The sequence below is a fragment of the Cotesia typhae genome, unplaced genomic scaffold (genome assembly GCF_013202065.1).
Source record: "Cotesia typhae breed Kobodo isofemale line unplaced genomic scaffold, CoteBio_Ctyphae contig_44, whole genome shotgun sequence".
In the NCBI taxonomy this organism is placed as follows: Eukaryota; Metazoa; Arthropoda; class Insecta; order Hymenoptera; family Braconidae; genus Cotesia; species Cotesia typhae.
In genome coordinates, this window is record NW_027423753.1 from 4,016,898 (window position 1) to 4,032,586 (window position 15,689).

The window sequence follows — 15,689 nt, forward strand, 5'->3', positions numbered from 1 at the left end:
ATCTAAATTACTTCAGTTAATATTTCATGAAAATGTTTCTACAGTTATGTCGAATAAAGTGCGCAGAAAATTTTATGACGTATGTTTTTTTTACCGCAACATTTTGTTGATATATATTCTGTGTACTGCGAAGAAAGTGTTGTAGCTAGTCGTAATTTTATGAAGATATTAAGAAGTGGGGTACTGCATAATGATAACGGGCGAAATCAGTTTAATAAAAGCTGCTTTATGATCGAATCTTGAAATTTAGTCACAAACTGGACGTTCATCATCAAGGTAATGTATTTTGACTAATAATCTAACTACTAATTATTTCTCTTGCGTATCATTTGTATGTTACTTAATATATTGATTATTTTTTTATCGACTTTAAGTTTGATCAATTTAACAATCTGCATGCGTATACTGATAAAACAACTTTTTAACTGATAAATTTGTTTGTTTGGAAACAATTTATTTATTGATTAAATTAAATCAATTATTCAACGTCCATAAATAAATAATAATACAGAATTTTATAAAAATATACAGTACCCTAATAATATTAACTTAAAAAAAAAATTTTGTAATTTATAGCAACTATTATTTGTCAAATTTATGAAATTATAAAAAGTGTCAAAACAAAATTTTTGAACTTACTTTTTATTAAAATATCTAAACAAATATTCACTAACAGTTAATAAATATTTCTTACCACTTAATAAATAATTTAATAACTTTTAATAAATATTTCCTACATAATATAATGTTAAGTAATCATTTATCACTAATTTTTGACTATATGTATATAATAAAATTAAAAAGTGAGATTACATTAATGTCAAAGGTGAACCTGAAATAAAAAACGTTTTAAAAGACATTAAAATAATCATAATTCGTAAATACAGTTGCTTAAATATTAACTTGACATTGGAAAATATATTTAAATAATTTATTTTAGCAACAATATTTAATTTCTTATTATTTACATTTATTGCGAAAATTTTAAATGACCCAAATTTGAGACACTGTGACATAAAAAAGATTTCAATGATACTTAAATTATCATTTACAGAATTTTCGCTAATCAACAAATTTTACTAATACTTGTCATTTCTGTAGAGATGTAAATTTGATAGAACAGATTTAAATCATTTTTTACTTTTTTTTTTAATTAAAAATTGCAGATTGAACATGGGCGTGGACAGTAAAATAGACTACAAATGTACCCTCAGCAAAGAAACCCAAGTGATTGCCTTGACAGAATTAAGGGAAGATGAGAACATGAGAAATCAAGCGTTGGAGAAATTCCGAGCCTGGATACTAAAGCACCCTTTAATAAAAAGTTGTCGTACTGATTCTTTATTTCTGCTCCGATTCTTGAGAACTAAGAAGTTCAGTTTGCCCATGGCGCAAGACATGCTAGTACGTTATTTGCAAGCCAAACAATTGTATCCCGAATGGTTTCAAAATTTGGACTTCGATGATCCTGAAATGCAAGGGATAATTGACAGCGGATTTGTCGTTCCGTTGTTGGAAAAAGATAAGCATGGAAGACAAGTTCTTTTTAGTTTCTATAGTAAGTTTTATTGCCTCTGAATCTTAAATAATTTATATAATTTAGTGAATCGGGAAAATCTCATCTGTTAATTTCTTGATGCAATGACAAAAATTTTTTTTATTTTTTATATCTTACTGTGTTCTGTTTAAATGGATTTCTAAGGAAAATGTAATATTATCAGAGAAGTCGTAACCTTAATTTATATCATTTCACGATTTAATATTTTTTTCAATGATGGAAAATTTATGATCTAAAAAATCAATAGAATAAGCAAAATTTTGTAGCTAACTAATTTTTATTTTCAAATGAATTTTTATATTTAAATTTGTTAACAGAAAAATTTTAACTTAAATTTGTACTTTTTTTTAATTTTCCATTTTTTTTTGTGATTGTTAATTTTTTATGTAACGTTTTTGGAAAAGTTTTTGATACTTTGTTAGTTCTACACGGAAAGAACAAGATGACACTGGATATCATCCCAGATTATACTGAGTGAAAACAAATTTCAGATAGTAACTAGTATAATCCAGATTACAATGAGTATAATCCAGATTACAATGAGTATAATCCAGATTACAATTAGTATAATCCAGATATCACGCAGTGTAACCTGGGTATTTTTAGCTACTATCTGAAAATTTTTTTCACCACAGATATCACTGAATATTATCTGAGATGATATTTATGACATTTTTCATTTAATTATTAATAATTGGTCTAGTTAATGCAACATTACTTTTTAAATTTATATCAATAGAACCCTAACTACAACATTGATTAGAAATAATAATGACTGCAGGTTGCTAGTTAATTTATAACTATGATTAACAGATCGAGTTGACCCATCTAAATATGGATCCAGGGAAGTAAGTCGAGTCTTCGCTTTAACGTTTGAAATGTTAATGGATGATGAAGAGAATCAAGTACGCGGTTACAAGCACGTGACTGACGCTTCTGGTATAAGCTTAGCCCACATGAGTGCTTGGTCATTGACAGATATACGGATATTGTTTAGATGGCTCCAGAATAGCACACCGATGCGACATAGAGAAATGTGTTTCATCGGTGTTCCCAGCTTCGCCTTTAAGCTTTTTGAGTTTGCTTTATCGCTCTTGAGTGAAAAACTCAGGCGTAGAGTATCGGTAATATTTTAAACCATATTTTTTTATCTTCATTACTATTGTAGATTTTTTTTTTATTTTTTTTAGATTTTTAAACATATCGACAATTTCAAGAAAACAATCGATCCTAAAATTCTACCGAAGGAGTACGGTGGTACCGTACCACTTGCTGATATGATTGGTATGTAATTATATCATCACATATCTTATTTATCAAAATTACCCTGATAGCCATGCTAACTAGACGTTGAAAAAATAAAAATTTCACTTAAGTTGGCTGAAAGTTGCTCTGTAATTTGACTTCAAATTAACGTAATTTATATAATATGTTGCAAAATGCCGTAATCAAAAAATAAATGGTCATCCTATAATCTCATTTCAACTTTATGATGTTACTACACTGAAAAAAAAAAAAAATACTTGACTGGAGGGTAAATTTTCTTGGCTCAAAAAAATATTGAGGAAAATTAAAAATTTCGTGCATGAAGTCGAAGTTTCTTGAGCCAAAAAAATTGACTTGAACCAAGAAAATTTCTTCTTTCTCCAAAAAAATTTTTGTCTTCCTTAAAAGTTTTTTTTTTCTATGTATTTGTTATTTAATCATGATAATGTGCCAAATACTCACACAGATCCACTAGCTATTGATAATTTACTTACAACAATTATATGTATGATTTTTTAGCGGTGTACAAAGAGAAGTTGCGTAAAAAAAATGAAGAAATAAAAGCCCTTGATGATATGTTCATCGAAATATCATCAAAAGAAAAGTGTTCAATTTCAGATAACTTCGGCGGCGTTTCTGGCTCGTTCCGAAAACTCGAGATTGATTAGTTGGTTGTAGACTTCTGCATAAGAAGCGCCAGTCATCATGATGGTATGAAAATAAATTAAATGATGAGGTATCGTTTGATTAAGATAAAATGATGGTAACTTATTGTGATTATTTGTGAAAGATAGTTTTTGTAAAAGAAATTTTAAATAGCAAAAATATTTCAATTTGGTGGTATTATAACTAATGTTTTGAATTTTAATTTTAATAAAAGTGACAAACCTCAAAGTGTACTTGTATTCTAGCTGTTTTTCCATGCATCAGATGGCGACATCCTTACTGAAAAACAAACCTACTGAGCAGACGCGGGTTCGAATCCCTGCGACTGCCAAAAAAATTCTTACAGAAAACTACGCTTATTTTTGACTTGATATTATGTTTTTCTTAATCTGTTACAAAGTATTTCTCTACGCAATGAATAAGGAGACGTTGCTAAGTATTTTTAACAATGGTGAACTGAAAAAATTATAAAATAATGTAAAAAAAAAATTAATATGCAAAAACTTCATACAATATTGACTATAATTAAGACAATTCTTAGTTTAAGAATTTTTCTACTCAAATTAAGAACATGAAATTCTTCAAAATTATTTACTTGATTCAAGTAATTTTTTTTCTGTGTAATCACATAAGTACTAAAAACTATTTCAAATTTTCCAGCAACTTTTTCTAAATAATTTCTCGACAAAAATAAATCTCTCTTTATTCATTATATTTCATAAGCTATCGCATGACTCCTTAAAAGAATATACGAATATTATGAATTCTCCACTTTTGTTAAATGTTTATCTGATTGTTTTTTTTAGTTCTATGACAGTATAGAAGACTACAAACAAAATATCGATCCTAAAATTTTGCCTAGAGAGGTGACGTACCTGCCGCTGATATGATTGGTATTTTTCGTTTATTTATTATTATTTGTATACAAATATTGTTAAGCAAAAATTAATTGTATTTATAAAATTGATAAAAAAATTTTTGCAGCTATTTTTAAGAAAAAGTTGCGTAAAAAACGTGAAGCATTACTGGCCCTTGATGAAATGTACATAGGAGTATCGGTAGAAACCAGGGGTTCATTGTCTTCGGATGGTTTCGGTAATGTTTCTGGCTCGTTCCGAAAACTCGAAGTTGATTGAAAATAAGATTTACATACATTTTTTTAGATGATAATTAACATTGATAGCGTGTACTCGTTATTAAAATGTTGATTTTTAATTCTATAAAAATAATTTCTAAAATTCAGAACGTTATAATTTTGTAGTATTTATTTTTTATTAATTAATCAATTAATCAGACATTTTCCTAAACTTATCTACAATTATAAAACAATTATTTATTAAATAACAAAAAATCTGTAAAATATCACAAATGTACATTATTTGTCTATAATTTTAATTTAAAAAATATTTACTCCATTAAAAGTAACAATGCTGATAAGTTAACTCTCCAAGGTAAGATTGATATCAATGATATCTACACTGGAATAAAAATGGTTCTGTTTTTTTCACGAGGTGATAACGCTAATCTCATCTACTAATTCTTATCCCTCATCAGGTGCAAATAAAGATATAATCAACTGTTCATAATAATTAATAATTAATAATGAGTACACAATTTTTACAGCTTGTAAGAAAATTCATTTTTTCTATTAATCAAAATTAAAATATTTTTTGTTTGATTATTACTATTAATATTATTGTACAAAACTTCATAATAAGATAATAAGATAATTATTACTAATTCATGTCACTAATTTAGTACAAAGTTAGTATCGTAAAGAAATAGAATTAGTAATCTTCTTAATATATACTTCTTAATCATGTTAACTATCAAAAACAGTTTGCAAAGTTATACTGATCCAACTTTTAATATCTATTATTTTCGGAAGAAAAGTACATTTATCAACTATTAATAAGTATTTATGAAGAATCAATATCTTGTGTTTAATAAATAAGTTTTTAACTGTTAATCAATATTTTCTAACTATTGAAAAACATTTATTTACTGTTAAAAAATTTTTTTTAAATCATCTAATGCTAAAAAATCATTTATTAACAATTAATTAATTTATTAATTATTAAAAAATTTTTTATCACTATACTTAAAGAAAAAACTAATTTTTTAACTAAAAAAACGCCATTTTCAAGTATAGTCTTAGTGTCGAGTTACTACTGTCACCGTCTGTCGGAAATTTCGAAAAACATTTTGTACGAATTAAGTCGATAAGAAAAATAATAGTTTTCGTAGTGATCTATGATTGGAGATTACTCCATAAGACCAATGTTAAATTGCTCAACTTCAAAGTTAATTATTTATTTAATTAGTTGAGTAATCTTCTTCAAATTTTCGGAATTTATTTAGATATATTTGAACTTCATATTTAAAAAAATCAAGTCTTTTATACAAAGTTGCCTTGGTGCTCGTACTACCTTAAAAAATTTTCATTAAAATTCCTCTAAAACAGTAAAATTTTTCTGCTATTAGATTTTGTATCCTATGAAATCTTACAAAAACTCAAACTTCCTGTGCAAAAAAAAAATTTGATTCCGAATGAATTTAAGATCGGAAGTTCTACAGGTGTGCTAATTTCTGCCTACAAATCAATTTCAAATTTAGATTGATCTCAAAACTAATTCATGTTTGTGTCAAAATCTGAATTTCAATATTAAATTCATATTGAATCAGAATTTTTTTTGTACAAGCTTATTGAATTATGTCTGTTGTACTCACTAACCATGGTTTTACTAATTAATTTCATTAAATACTATAATTAACAATTAGCCTATAGTTTAAAAAGCGGCACTAAGCCGCTTAGATTTGTCAGTGAACACATGTAGGAAGATTTACTTGGAAAAAAACATTGAGTTCAGTGAGTGAAGCTATCACAAGGAAACATGCGTACATGAACAAACAAGTAAAACCAACTTTACGGTCAAGTCTGAATTTGTTGCATGCAAAAGCTACGTAAAGTAAGATTAATGTTGAAAAGAGTGATATTGAACTGTAAACAAGTCCTTCGGAGTTTATTTGAACGTAATGTAGTCCCGGATTCTTTGGTACAAATGCCGCTTTTATAAACCAAGGCAATCCCAGGCATAGAAGTATATCAAAGACATTCGAGCCAATCGAGTTACTGATTCCCATGGTACCGTGTCCTGAAGATTCATTAATCATTTTAAAATTTACTTCTTAGTTATTATAATTAGCTTATTGATTATCGATTATTGATTTCTGATTACCTTGATTTGTTACTATGACGCTGGAAACTGCTTCGGGAACACTCATCCCAGCGGCAAGAAAGGTTAAACCCATTACTGAGTCTGGAATCTCCAGAGTATCGCCTATAATTGACAACGAAGTTAGGTTTTCGCTTTATATTTATTGGGGATTTTATTTCTGTTTTATAGCACGACTTATAATGCTAAGGTCTATGATTAATAAAAAAAAAAAAAAAAAAAATTATATTAATTTGAATTTGAAATTTTTTATAAAAACAAATCATTTCATATTTGATTAGTAATTTGAAAAATAAATTGACTAAATGAGGTCATTTCACTTCTGGATATAAAATGCAATCATAAAAAAAATTTCTTACTGATTGCATTGACAGATTGACCTTCAAGCTCTACCGTCCATCTTACGGCGTTGAACAAATTTTATTATTTTTAGATTTTAAACTTAACGAAAAATCAAATTATGTTTTTCTCTTTTATGCAACTATTTTTATTGGCCAATTTAGTTTAAATAAATTTGTATTTTATTTAAGCAAATGTTTATAATATTTACCTATAATTGTAATATCCCAACCAACGATGAATGACATAGAAGCAATCCATACGATGCACATTAAAAATGTCACAGGATACCAAGATTTAAGCGATTTCCTTCGACAATCTGGGATCGTTATCAACAATACAAAGTTTATCGGCCACGTTAGCATCCACCACAGCTTTTCCCAAAACGAGTCCGGCCAATTGGTCATGCTGACGATTCCAAGATCCTCATCTTCGATTGGCTCGAAACTGTTAACCTTTCCGTTCTCAAAATCTATGAATTGTATTGAAAAAATTTCAATTTATGTACGCAGTAAAAAATTTTAATGTTGAATATTTAACACTTTTTTGTGTTGATTTAACAGATTTTAACATAAAAGTGTTAAATATTTGTCATAAAAATTTTTAACATAAAATTTTTTGACGCAATGACGCAAAATTTTTTACTGTGTAACATTATCAATTTTTGGCAAACACTTACGTTTTGGTAACAAAGGACTGTTATCTAAATTTTTATACTCCTTTCTTTTGGACACCATTGAGCCCATACACTTGCTAATACGTTTGTTGAAGTACATTGCTAATTTATAAGCCAAAAAATTATTAAAGTTTAAATAATCCATCTAACCATTTATTCTCATTGGAATCAATGGTAAAGTCTCGAACCAATGTGACCACAACTCAAAAGCATGTCCTCTATAATGATGCAAAAAGAGACTACATGCTATATCGTCACTCTCAAATGAAACTAATTGAGACTAAACTAACATTTAATGTTGTATGGATCTCTCAAATTACATTCATACAGTAAATGTTGGCTTAGTCCCAATTAGCTTTATCAAAAGCTTGAGTAGCTTTGTAACGTACAAATATAATTATAATTGTAATTAGTAATAATTTATTATAATAATTATTACACTAAAAAAAAAAAATCCTGATTCAAGAGAAATATTTTTGATTCAATATGAAATTACAGATCGAGACTTAAATGATTTCAATAAGAGTCAATCAAAGCTAGAGATAACGTTTTGACTGAAGTAAAAAAAATTCAATTGAAGCTTACTCAAAATATACAACACATAAGTGATAACAAGGATCAACCCTTCATACCATTCGACTCGCCCGTCACGAAACACTAAAATAAGCAAACCAACGGTGATTGCATAAGCCAGAGAATCTCGACTTACTGGCCACCAATCGAGCTCCAGCGCCTGGATAAACCATGCATAAATAAATGTTGAGTTTGTTCGATAAATGGAATTTTTAAAAATAAAATTTTTGCTTGAAAATCATAAATATCACCTGGCTGGCAAAAAGGCCACAGCATGCTGGAACCGCGAGAATATTAAACACCGCAGAGCCAACAATTGTACCAATTCCTATGTCACCTTGAGTTACAAATGTTCCCACGACATTTATAAATAATTCGGGGCTGGATGATGCTGCTGCCATAAATGTTGCGCCAGCTACGTCTTCTGATACATTTAATTCTTTAAAAAGTAAGTAAATAGATCATTTGAACAATTATTTTTCCTTTGAGGGCTTATATTATAAATAATAGAGAAACCTGGGCACGGTCTCTTGGTCTTCCTAAAATTTGAACTCACTATACGACACAGTTCAAACTCAACCTAGCATCTGCTTTTAGAAAAAATCTGAATTCATTTTCATATAAAATTGAATTTGTATTTTTTGAAGTGAAACTTCTTTATCGACGTATGAGAGAAATTTATAACAATGTAAAAAAAAATCGTCACAATTTTCAGTTACGAGCCATCTTGTTTTTTTTTTATATCAAAGTTCAGTGTAGCGACGTAAAGGATAAATCTAGTAAACATTATTAATTCTAAAAACAATGCATAGAAATGATGAAAAAATTTTTTTTCAAATTTGAAGATAACTTTAATCAAAATTTTTTGGAATTTGAAATTTGTGATAATTTTTTTATTTAATTTAAAAAATTTTTCATCATTTCTATGCATTTAACTTATCTATCTAAATACAAAGTAATAAATTATTAATAATTTTCCTTTTAATAAAATAAAATGGATTACTTTCATATTATTGAAATTAACTGACACATAATAATTTTTAAGATTTTTTAAAAATATTTTCATAAAGAAAACTTCTTAAAAAATACTCCGTATTAATTTTTAAAATTTCCAAATACGCATTGTGTAATTTTTTACCGTTCAACAACCTTTTTTTTTTATTTTTATCTAATAAAGAAAAGTAAAAAATTAAATTCGTGAATTTCACTCCGAAAAGCACTCTTAAAAGCTTCGCGTTATTGGTTGTGTAATACTGTAATATTATAACTTTAAAACACCACAAAAATCATGTCCAATAATGGATTCTGATGTTTTGTGATAAAAGCGAGTGCTATGTTAATGGCGCTACAGCAGTACAAATATAAATTGCGTATATAATTAAAATCAACAAGAATAAATTATTCCCGTAAATAATGTCCGCGCCCGAATTTATCTTGGAGGAAAAAAAAAATAAAAAAATACTTACTCTCGCATATTTTCGTAATCGAAGGAACAAAAAAGTCATCACAAACTACTGCTAGCAACAAAAATAAATAAATCGCAAGAACAATATGAATTACTATGAATCCAGAGCGTCTTTGTTCGGCAGTAAAACCGTCCGATGGAAATTCATCGATCGCTGGCGCAATACATTGATTACTTCTGTTTACCTCTGGCTCTTCAACTTGCATTAATTTACGTAATCCTAAAAATAAATCACTTTCAGTCGGACAAAAATTTTAGTCGAAAAAAAAAATTATTTTTTTTTTTTTTTTTTTTTTTTATAAATCTAGTAGAAATAAAAAAAATAAAAACAATATCTACTTAAACACCTTACGTATTCAGATATCAGCGATATTTTTTTTATATCACTTATCGATAAAATTATTTATCTCTATTTAGCATGAAAACAAAACTTTCCGATACTTTTACTGCAGATAAATAAATAAAAAAAAATTAATTTTTTGAACTTACGTATTTCATTTCTGTCAAAAACTTCAGGGTCAAATTCCGTACTTTTGACCTTAAAAAATCCACTGAGACTAATGCATGTAAAATAAATCGTATGAATACCGATAACTAATAGCATGCGGTAGAATATCAAATGTTTATGGCGTTTTGTCATATCTTTCGATGCTTCAGCGGCCCAACAAAGGGAATTTTAAAAATTGAAAAAAAAAAAAATTTACTAATTAAAAATTTTATATTTTTTTTTTTGACTGTCAACACCTTGAAGTTCTAGCAGCTACTGATGGAAGAAGGGAAGTTCGTGAATAATTCTTTTAAATATCGACTCATTATCTTTACGATAAGATAAACCAGAGTAAGAGGCGTCAGACAAACTATCCCTTGATCGATTCTGTCAGAAAAACAATCCTACGTCTGCCGTCTACCGTATCGTTGATTTTTAACATTAAATATTTATCTTCTATCAATACTACGGAAAACAACAATAAATAAATAAATAAGCAAATATCTTGACGGATATATCATTTTTTTTTTTTTTAAATAATATATATTACTTAAGAACTTGAACGCGTTCTTTTTGTGCTTTCTGTGCTTCAGAATAAACGAGGAGATGGAAGCTTGCCAACGCACTTTTGACCGCAATGCACCATTTTTTTACAGCGACCTTGGGTTGTAAATAATACACTAGTTTTGGGTTTATGTAAATATGTTTAACATAATGAACATAAATGTAATTAAATTTTCCCTTTGATTAACTTTTCCATTTGTGCTTTGTTTATTATTGATTTTATTTTTATTTTTATTTTGTGCAATCGGTTTTTGGCCTTTGAAATGTAGATCAAAGAAGACGGAGTTTAAAGGAGTGTCGAATAAAGTTGAGAATATAATTGAAGTCGGTCAACGCCCCAGCAATTAGATTAACCTAGCGCACCGTCAATCACTATCAATTGTGTAGGTATTTTGTTGAAAGAATTTTTTATTCATAAGATTCTATAAAAATATATAATAATATAATATTTATTTATTGTATTTAAAGGATGTTATCCTATATACAAGAAAAAAGGAGCGGTGAAGTAGTACATATATAATACAATTAAAAGAGATTAAATAACTAATAGCTAGTTCAGTACAAATAACTTGCATTAAATTCAATAAAGTTAAAAATTAGAAAATAGTATTAATTCGGATTATTAGTAAAAGTCACCGTCCAGCCTCAATGTTTACTTATTTCGGACTTATTCAAGTTTTTTATTTATTTAACTCATTCATAGTGCCTCTGCATTACGTGTTAGAAGTAAGATTTTCGGAGTGTGAGGCCGTTGTGGAAAAAATCAAGCAGCTTTCTCAGATCAGGCTTTGAAGTGATTCCTAGGATTACTCCCAGCTTGTCATAGTCCGGTCTTTGAGCTCTTCCTTCCAAAACTGCTGTTTGAATTCTATAAAAATGTATTAAACTATTGATTAAATTTAGTGAAAATTTTTTTTATTTTTTTTTTTATTTATTTAATTTATTTGCCAAGGCAATGAGCCTAATGGCAAGTACAAAAAATGTAACAGTTTTATTCAATCATGTAAGTAGTATAATGTAAATTCAGAACATTAAGAGAAATAATTTTATGTTCAGTGAAAAGAAAGAAAAATAACGTAATATTTTTTTTATTTTTATTAAAAAATATTTATTTATTAAAAAATTTTTTATTTTCATGGCGAGATTAAAAATTCTAAGTGTAAAATTTATTACAGCTCTCCAGGAATTTTAACGGAAGCTGGGAAAAATTTTTTCATATTTTTATACATGACCAGTTCAAGCCATATATGTGAAAAAAATAAATTAGCTATATATGACCGTATTAGTTAATTTTTTCATGACACTGAAGGTTAGCACACGTCTAAAAATTTTTGATTTTTTTTATTAATTAAATTGAAACTAAAAAGATATTTATAAAAAATTGCACTTATAGTTTTTCAAATTTTATACATGTGACATTTTTTTTTTTAATTTAAATTTTTTTAATAAAAAATTTCTAAAAATTTTGAAATGTCGGCTAACTTCATTTTCATATTTTTTCACAGATAGAAATTACCTTGAGTATCTCTTCTTTAATTTCTACCTAATTGAAATTTTTAGTAGCTTCATGGAAGTTCAAAATTATTGCAATAGCATGATAAAATAGTGACTGTACCATTCTAAACTAATTTTGACGAAAAAGCACTTATTTTTATAACCTTTTTTATAAATTAAAAAATGAGGATAATCAATTATTTAATTGAAAAAGTTTTCAAAAGAAATGAAAAATGTTTTTATTATTTAATAAATTCATTTTAATTGTATCCTAACAAAATCTTTATCTCTATATCGAATAGTTTTTGTACATATAAAATTTTCTTTTATTACTGATTTACATTTGTATAAATCATCACTCGCTTTACATTCCCGCTGCATTGTTCACTTTTATGCCGCTATTTATGATGGAAATATATATTATACACAACATGTATAAAATACGCCACACTTTTGATATTTATGCGACTTTGTTAACTTTTACTTACACTTTTCTTCTTTCTTTTATATTATTTTATTATTGATAAGACAATGTGATATTCTTTAAAGAAAAAAGTGAATACAATGTGACGTTGCAATAAACATATATATATAGGATCGTGGAAAATGAAATTTTTCCGACGGGGGTTCTCGGAAAACTTGAAGGTATGAACGTATTATGTTTTCAATGGGCAAACATCTACCAATCTGTTATCTTATTACTATTGTTATATATATATATATATATAATGCACCGTATAGATCATTGATTACCGCTGATAATTAAACTGAAATTGAATTTCGGAGGAGTGTAAAATTATTTACTTAAGTGATTTATTGTAAAAGTGATTAAAATTAAAATTTTAAATAAAACTCATTTGAATACCAATTATATTAATTCGTTAATCAGTTTTAATTTTTTTTTATAAAATTTATTGTACTTAAAAATTAATTTTATTAATTATAAAACTAAAGGTTTTTTTTTTACTGTAATTTCTGGGCTATTATTTTTGCTAAGTTTCGCAATATTTTAAGCTGACTATAAAAAAAATGCATACAAAAATTTCGGACTAAAACTATCTAATGATGTCCGTGCGTTTGACTTTTACTGCAATGTATTTATCGGTTAAAAGTTTTAAAAAGCTGAGTAAAAACGGTTGCTGTAAATACGTCACATAATTCTATTTTTATGACCTACTTTACGTATTGTTTTTATATTTGTCATAACTGTTTACGGTTTTGAGCGAAAATAGTGAAAAACGTAATGTAAAATGTCGATTTAATGAATAAACGAAAAATTCCACACAGTAAAAAATTTTGCGTCATTGCGTCAAAAAACTTAGTGTTAAAAATTTTTGTATTAAATATTTAACACTTTTTTGGGTTGATTAATCATTTATTTTGTTAAATCCACATAAAAAAGTATGAAAAATTTTTGACACAAATTTTTTTGACGCAATAACACAAAATTTTTTACTGTGCAATTATATTTGTTTGTAACTGAAGTTTTTTTTTTTTTTTTATTAACATATGTAATTATTTAATGAAATTAATAAAAACACTAGGCATGAAATATGATTTGAAGTATTGCTTGAGCTCGTCACTAATTAATATCAATAAATGTCATATTTGTAGGCAGAGCATGCAGCTCTGATAAAATACAAACAGAAAAACTCATAAATTAGAGACATTTAATTTTAATCAAACTGCCACAGAATAAACAGCTTTCAAACTTAATAAAAACTTTCAGCGCATCTATGATTTTCGGTGAAAATACGCTTTTATCTTTCAAAATAAACCTTTATCGCTATTATTATTATTTTTAATTTTACAAACGCTTCAACTTATTAGATTCAATGTAGCGTATGTAATTTAATTTATTAAAAATTTATAAACTAACTGAATAATTAAATTCAACTGACCGTTCTTTTGTTATTATTTTAAATTTACTTTTGCATAAATATAAACTTGCTAACAACCTATCGATTATTTACAACCTTTTTATAAGTTATATAAATATAACTCTGAGTAAAATAATAATAATATGCTGTTGTTTTCCTCGGAAAAAATATATATATTTTAATTTTTCTAGAAGTTTGTACTTGTTTTAATAAGTAAGATTTTTGATACGTAGTTAATAATTCTATTGACTAATTTAATTATTACAAAATTTTTTGAATTGCTACTTTAGCAAAAATTACATTAGTAAGATCGTAATCCTGGACCAGACTTTCAATAAGGTCACTTTGATAATTTTATATTTAAAATTTACGATCTTACATCGTAAAAATTCGGATATTTACTCCTTTTGTGACATTTTTGCAACATAAATTTAGTTAGTTAAATATTATTTGTAAGAATGTACTGCAATGAAATTCATGATATATTTTTACTAGAATAACTAGCTATTGTTCCATATGTATCATCTAATAAAATATCCTAAAAAAATAAACTAAGTAAACATTTTATTTTATTAAATTAAAGTTAATTTTTTTTAAATAAATAATCTATAAAATTTATAACAATAATATTTCATTGATAACAATATCGCATTCCAGATGCTATAAGGGCGTATACCGGCAAAAGTTCCCGGTGAAAAGTCATAAGGGCGTATAAAAAAATTTTTTTTTCGGAAATCAACTTATTTTTATATGAAACGTGCAGAAATGTACAAAATAATTTTATCTAAATTTTTTGGACTCGAAAAAAAAAATACGATTTTTATCATATGCCCTTATGGCATTTGTAACGCGATATATTCAATAATAATTCTATTTTATGTGTGGTAAGTATAAACTTTACAAGGTTTGGCTGTTACTAAATAATGGTAGTAAAGCAGCGTCCTAGCGTTCCACGATTACAGTCCAGTAATTTTTCTCCTTAATTTAAAAGTAAATTTCAAAGAAAATTCCTTTTTCGTGTAGGTCAATGAATTATATGTTGGAATATCAGGGCATATATGGATGCAAAACATTTTCTGATAAAGACATATGAAGCCGTACCAGAAAATTTTTTTACGGCTGTATTAAGATAATTTTCTTACACAATTGCCTACATATAAAACACATAAATTTTTTCCGTGAAGCTTTCTCTGAATTTATGAGTATTAGGAGGATCTAAAACAAATATTAATAAATCTAAAAGATGTTCCTAAAGCATCGGTGTCCGTAAAATGCACTTTACATAAGTACATAACGCAGTAAATCATAAGGCAAATTGTCAAAGTGGAATGGTCAAAGTTAAATGGGTTCGACTGAGTGCAATAGATAAAGTGTACATCTCTAAGTCAATGCAGTGCACTCGGTAGCTTCACTGATCGTCTCTCAGTAATCGCTCCACACTCGTCGCTTAGTTGTCTCTGACAAATTCAACAACCGTCAAAAAAA

General features: G+C 27.1%; 2 protein-coding genes across 2 annotated transcripts; one reads left to right on the forward strand and one right to left on the reverse strand.

Annotated features, from left to right (window-relative positions):
• The first annotated feature begins 1,173 nt into the window (after positions 1-1,173).
• Positions 1,174-3,667, forward strand: LOC141528970 (clavesin-1-like). The gene is made up of 4 exons (XM_074245278.1): positions 1,174-1,558; positions 2,372-2,682; positions 2,749-2,842; positions 3,344-3,667. The coding sequence occupies exons 1-4, from the start codon at positions 1,174-1,176 to the stop codon at positions 3,490-3,492; spliced, it is 939 nt and encodes a 312-aa protein (XP_074101379.1). The 3' UTR covers positions 3,493-3,667.
• Positions 3,668-4,861: 1,194 nt separating this feature from the next.
• Positions 4,862-10,541, reverse strand: LOC141528739 (sodium/potassium/calcium exchanger 3). The gene is made up of 8 exons (XM_074244944.1): positions 10,269-10,541; positions 9,781-9,999; positions 8,566-8,753; positions 8,327-8,474; positions 7,745-7,843; positions 7,277-7,537; positions 6,730-6,831; positions 4,862-6,645 (listed from the first exon to the last, which is right to left on the reverse strand). The coding sequence occupies exons 1-8, from the start codon at positions 10,417-10,419 to the stop codon at positions 6,311-6,313; spliced, it is 1,503 nt and encodes a 500-aa protein (XP_074101045.1). The 5' UTR covers positions 10,420-10,541; the 3' UTR covers positions 4,862-6,310.
• Between the last annotated feature and the right edge of the window lie 5,148 nt (positions 10,542-15,689).

Bases quoted from the DNA above. Each gene is read 5' to 3' on its own strand.
- LOC141528970 (XM_074245278.1), top strand. From the start codon at position 1,174: ATGGGCGTGGACAGTAAAATAGACTACAAATGTACCCTCAGCAAAGAA. The intron at 2,683-2,748 runs GTAATATTTTAA...TATTTTTTTTAG, and splicing joins AACTCAGGCGTAGAGTATCG to ATTTTTAAACATATCGACAA. The intron at 2,843-3,343 runs GTATGTAATTAT...ATGATTTTTTAG, and splicing joins ACCACTTGCTGATATGATTG to CGGTGTACAAAGAGAAGTTG.
- LOC141528739 (XM_074244944.1), bottom strand. From the start codon at position 10,419: ATGACAAAACGCCATAAACATTTGATATTCTACCGCATGCTATTAGTT. The intron at 10,000-10,268 runs GTAAGTTCAAAA...ATTTATTTTTAG, and splicing joins TTTTGACAGAAATGAAATAC to GATTACGTAAATTAATGCAA. The intron at 7,844-8,326 runs GTAAGCTTCAAT...CTTATAAATTAG, and splicing joins TTATGTGTTGTATATTTTGA to CAATGTACTTCAACAAACGT.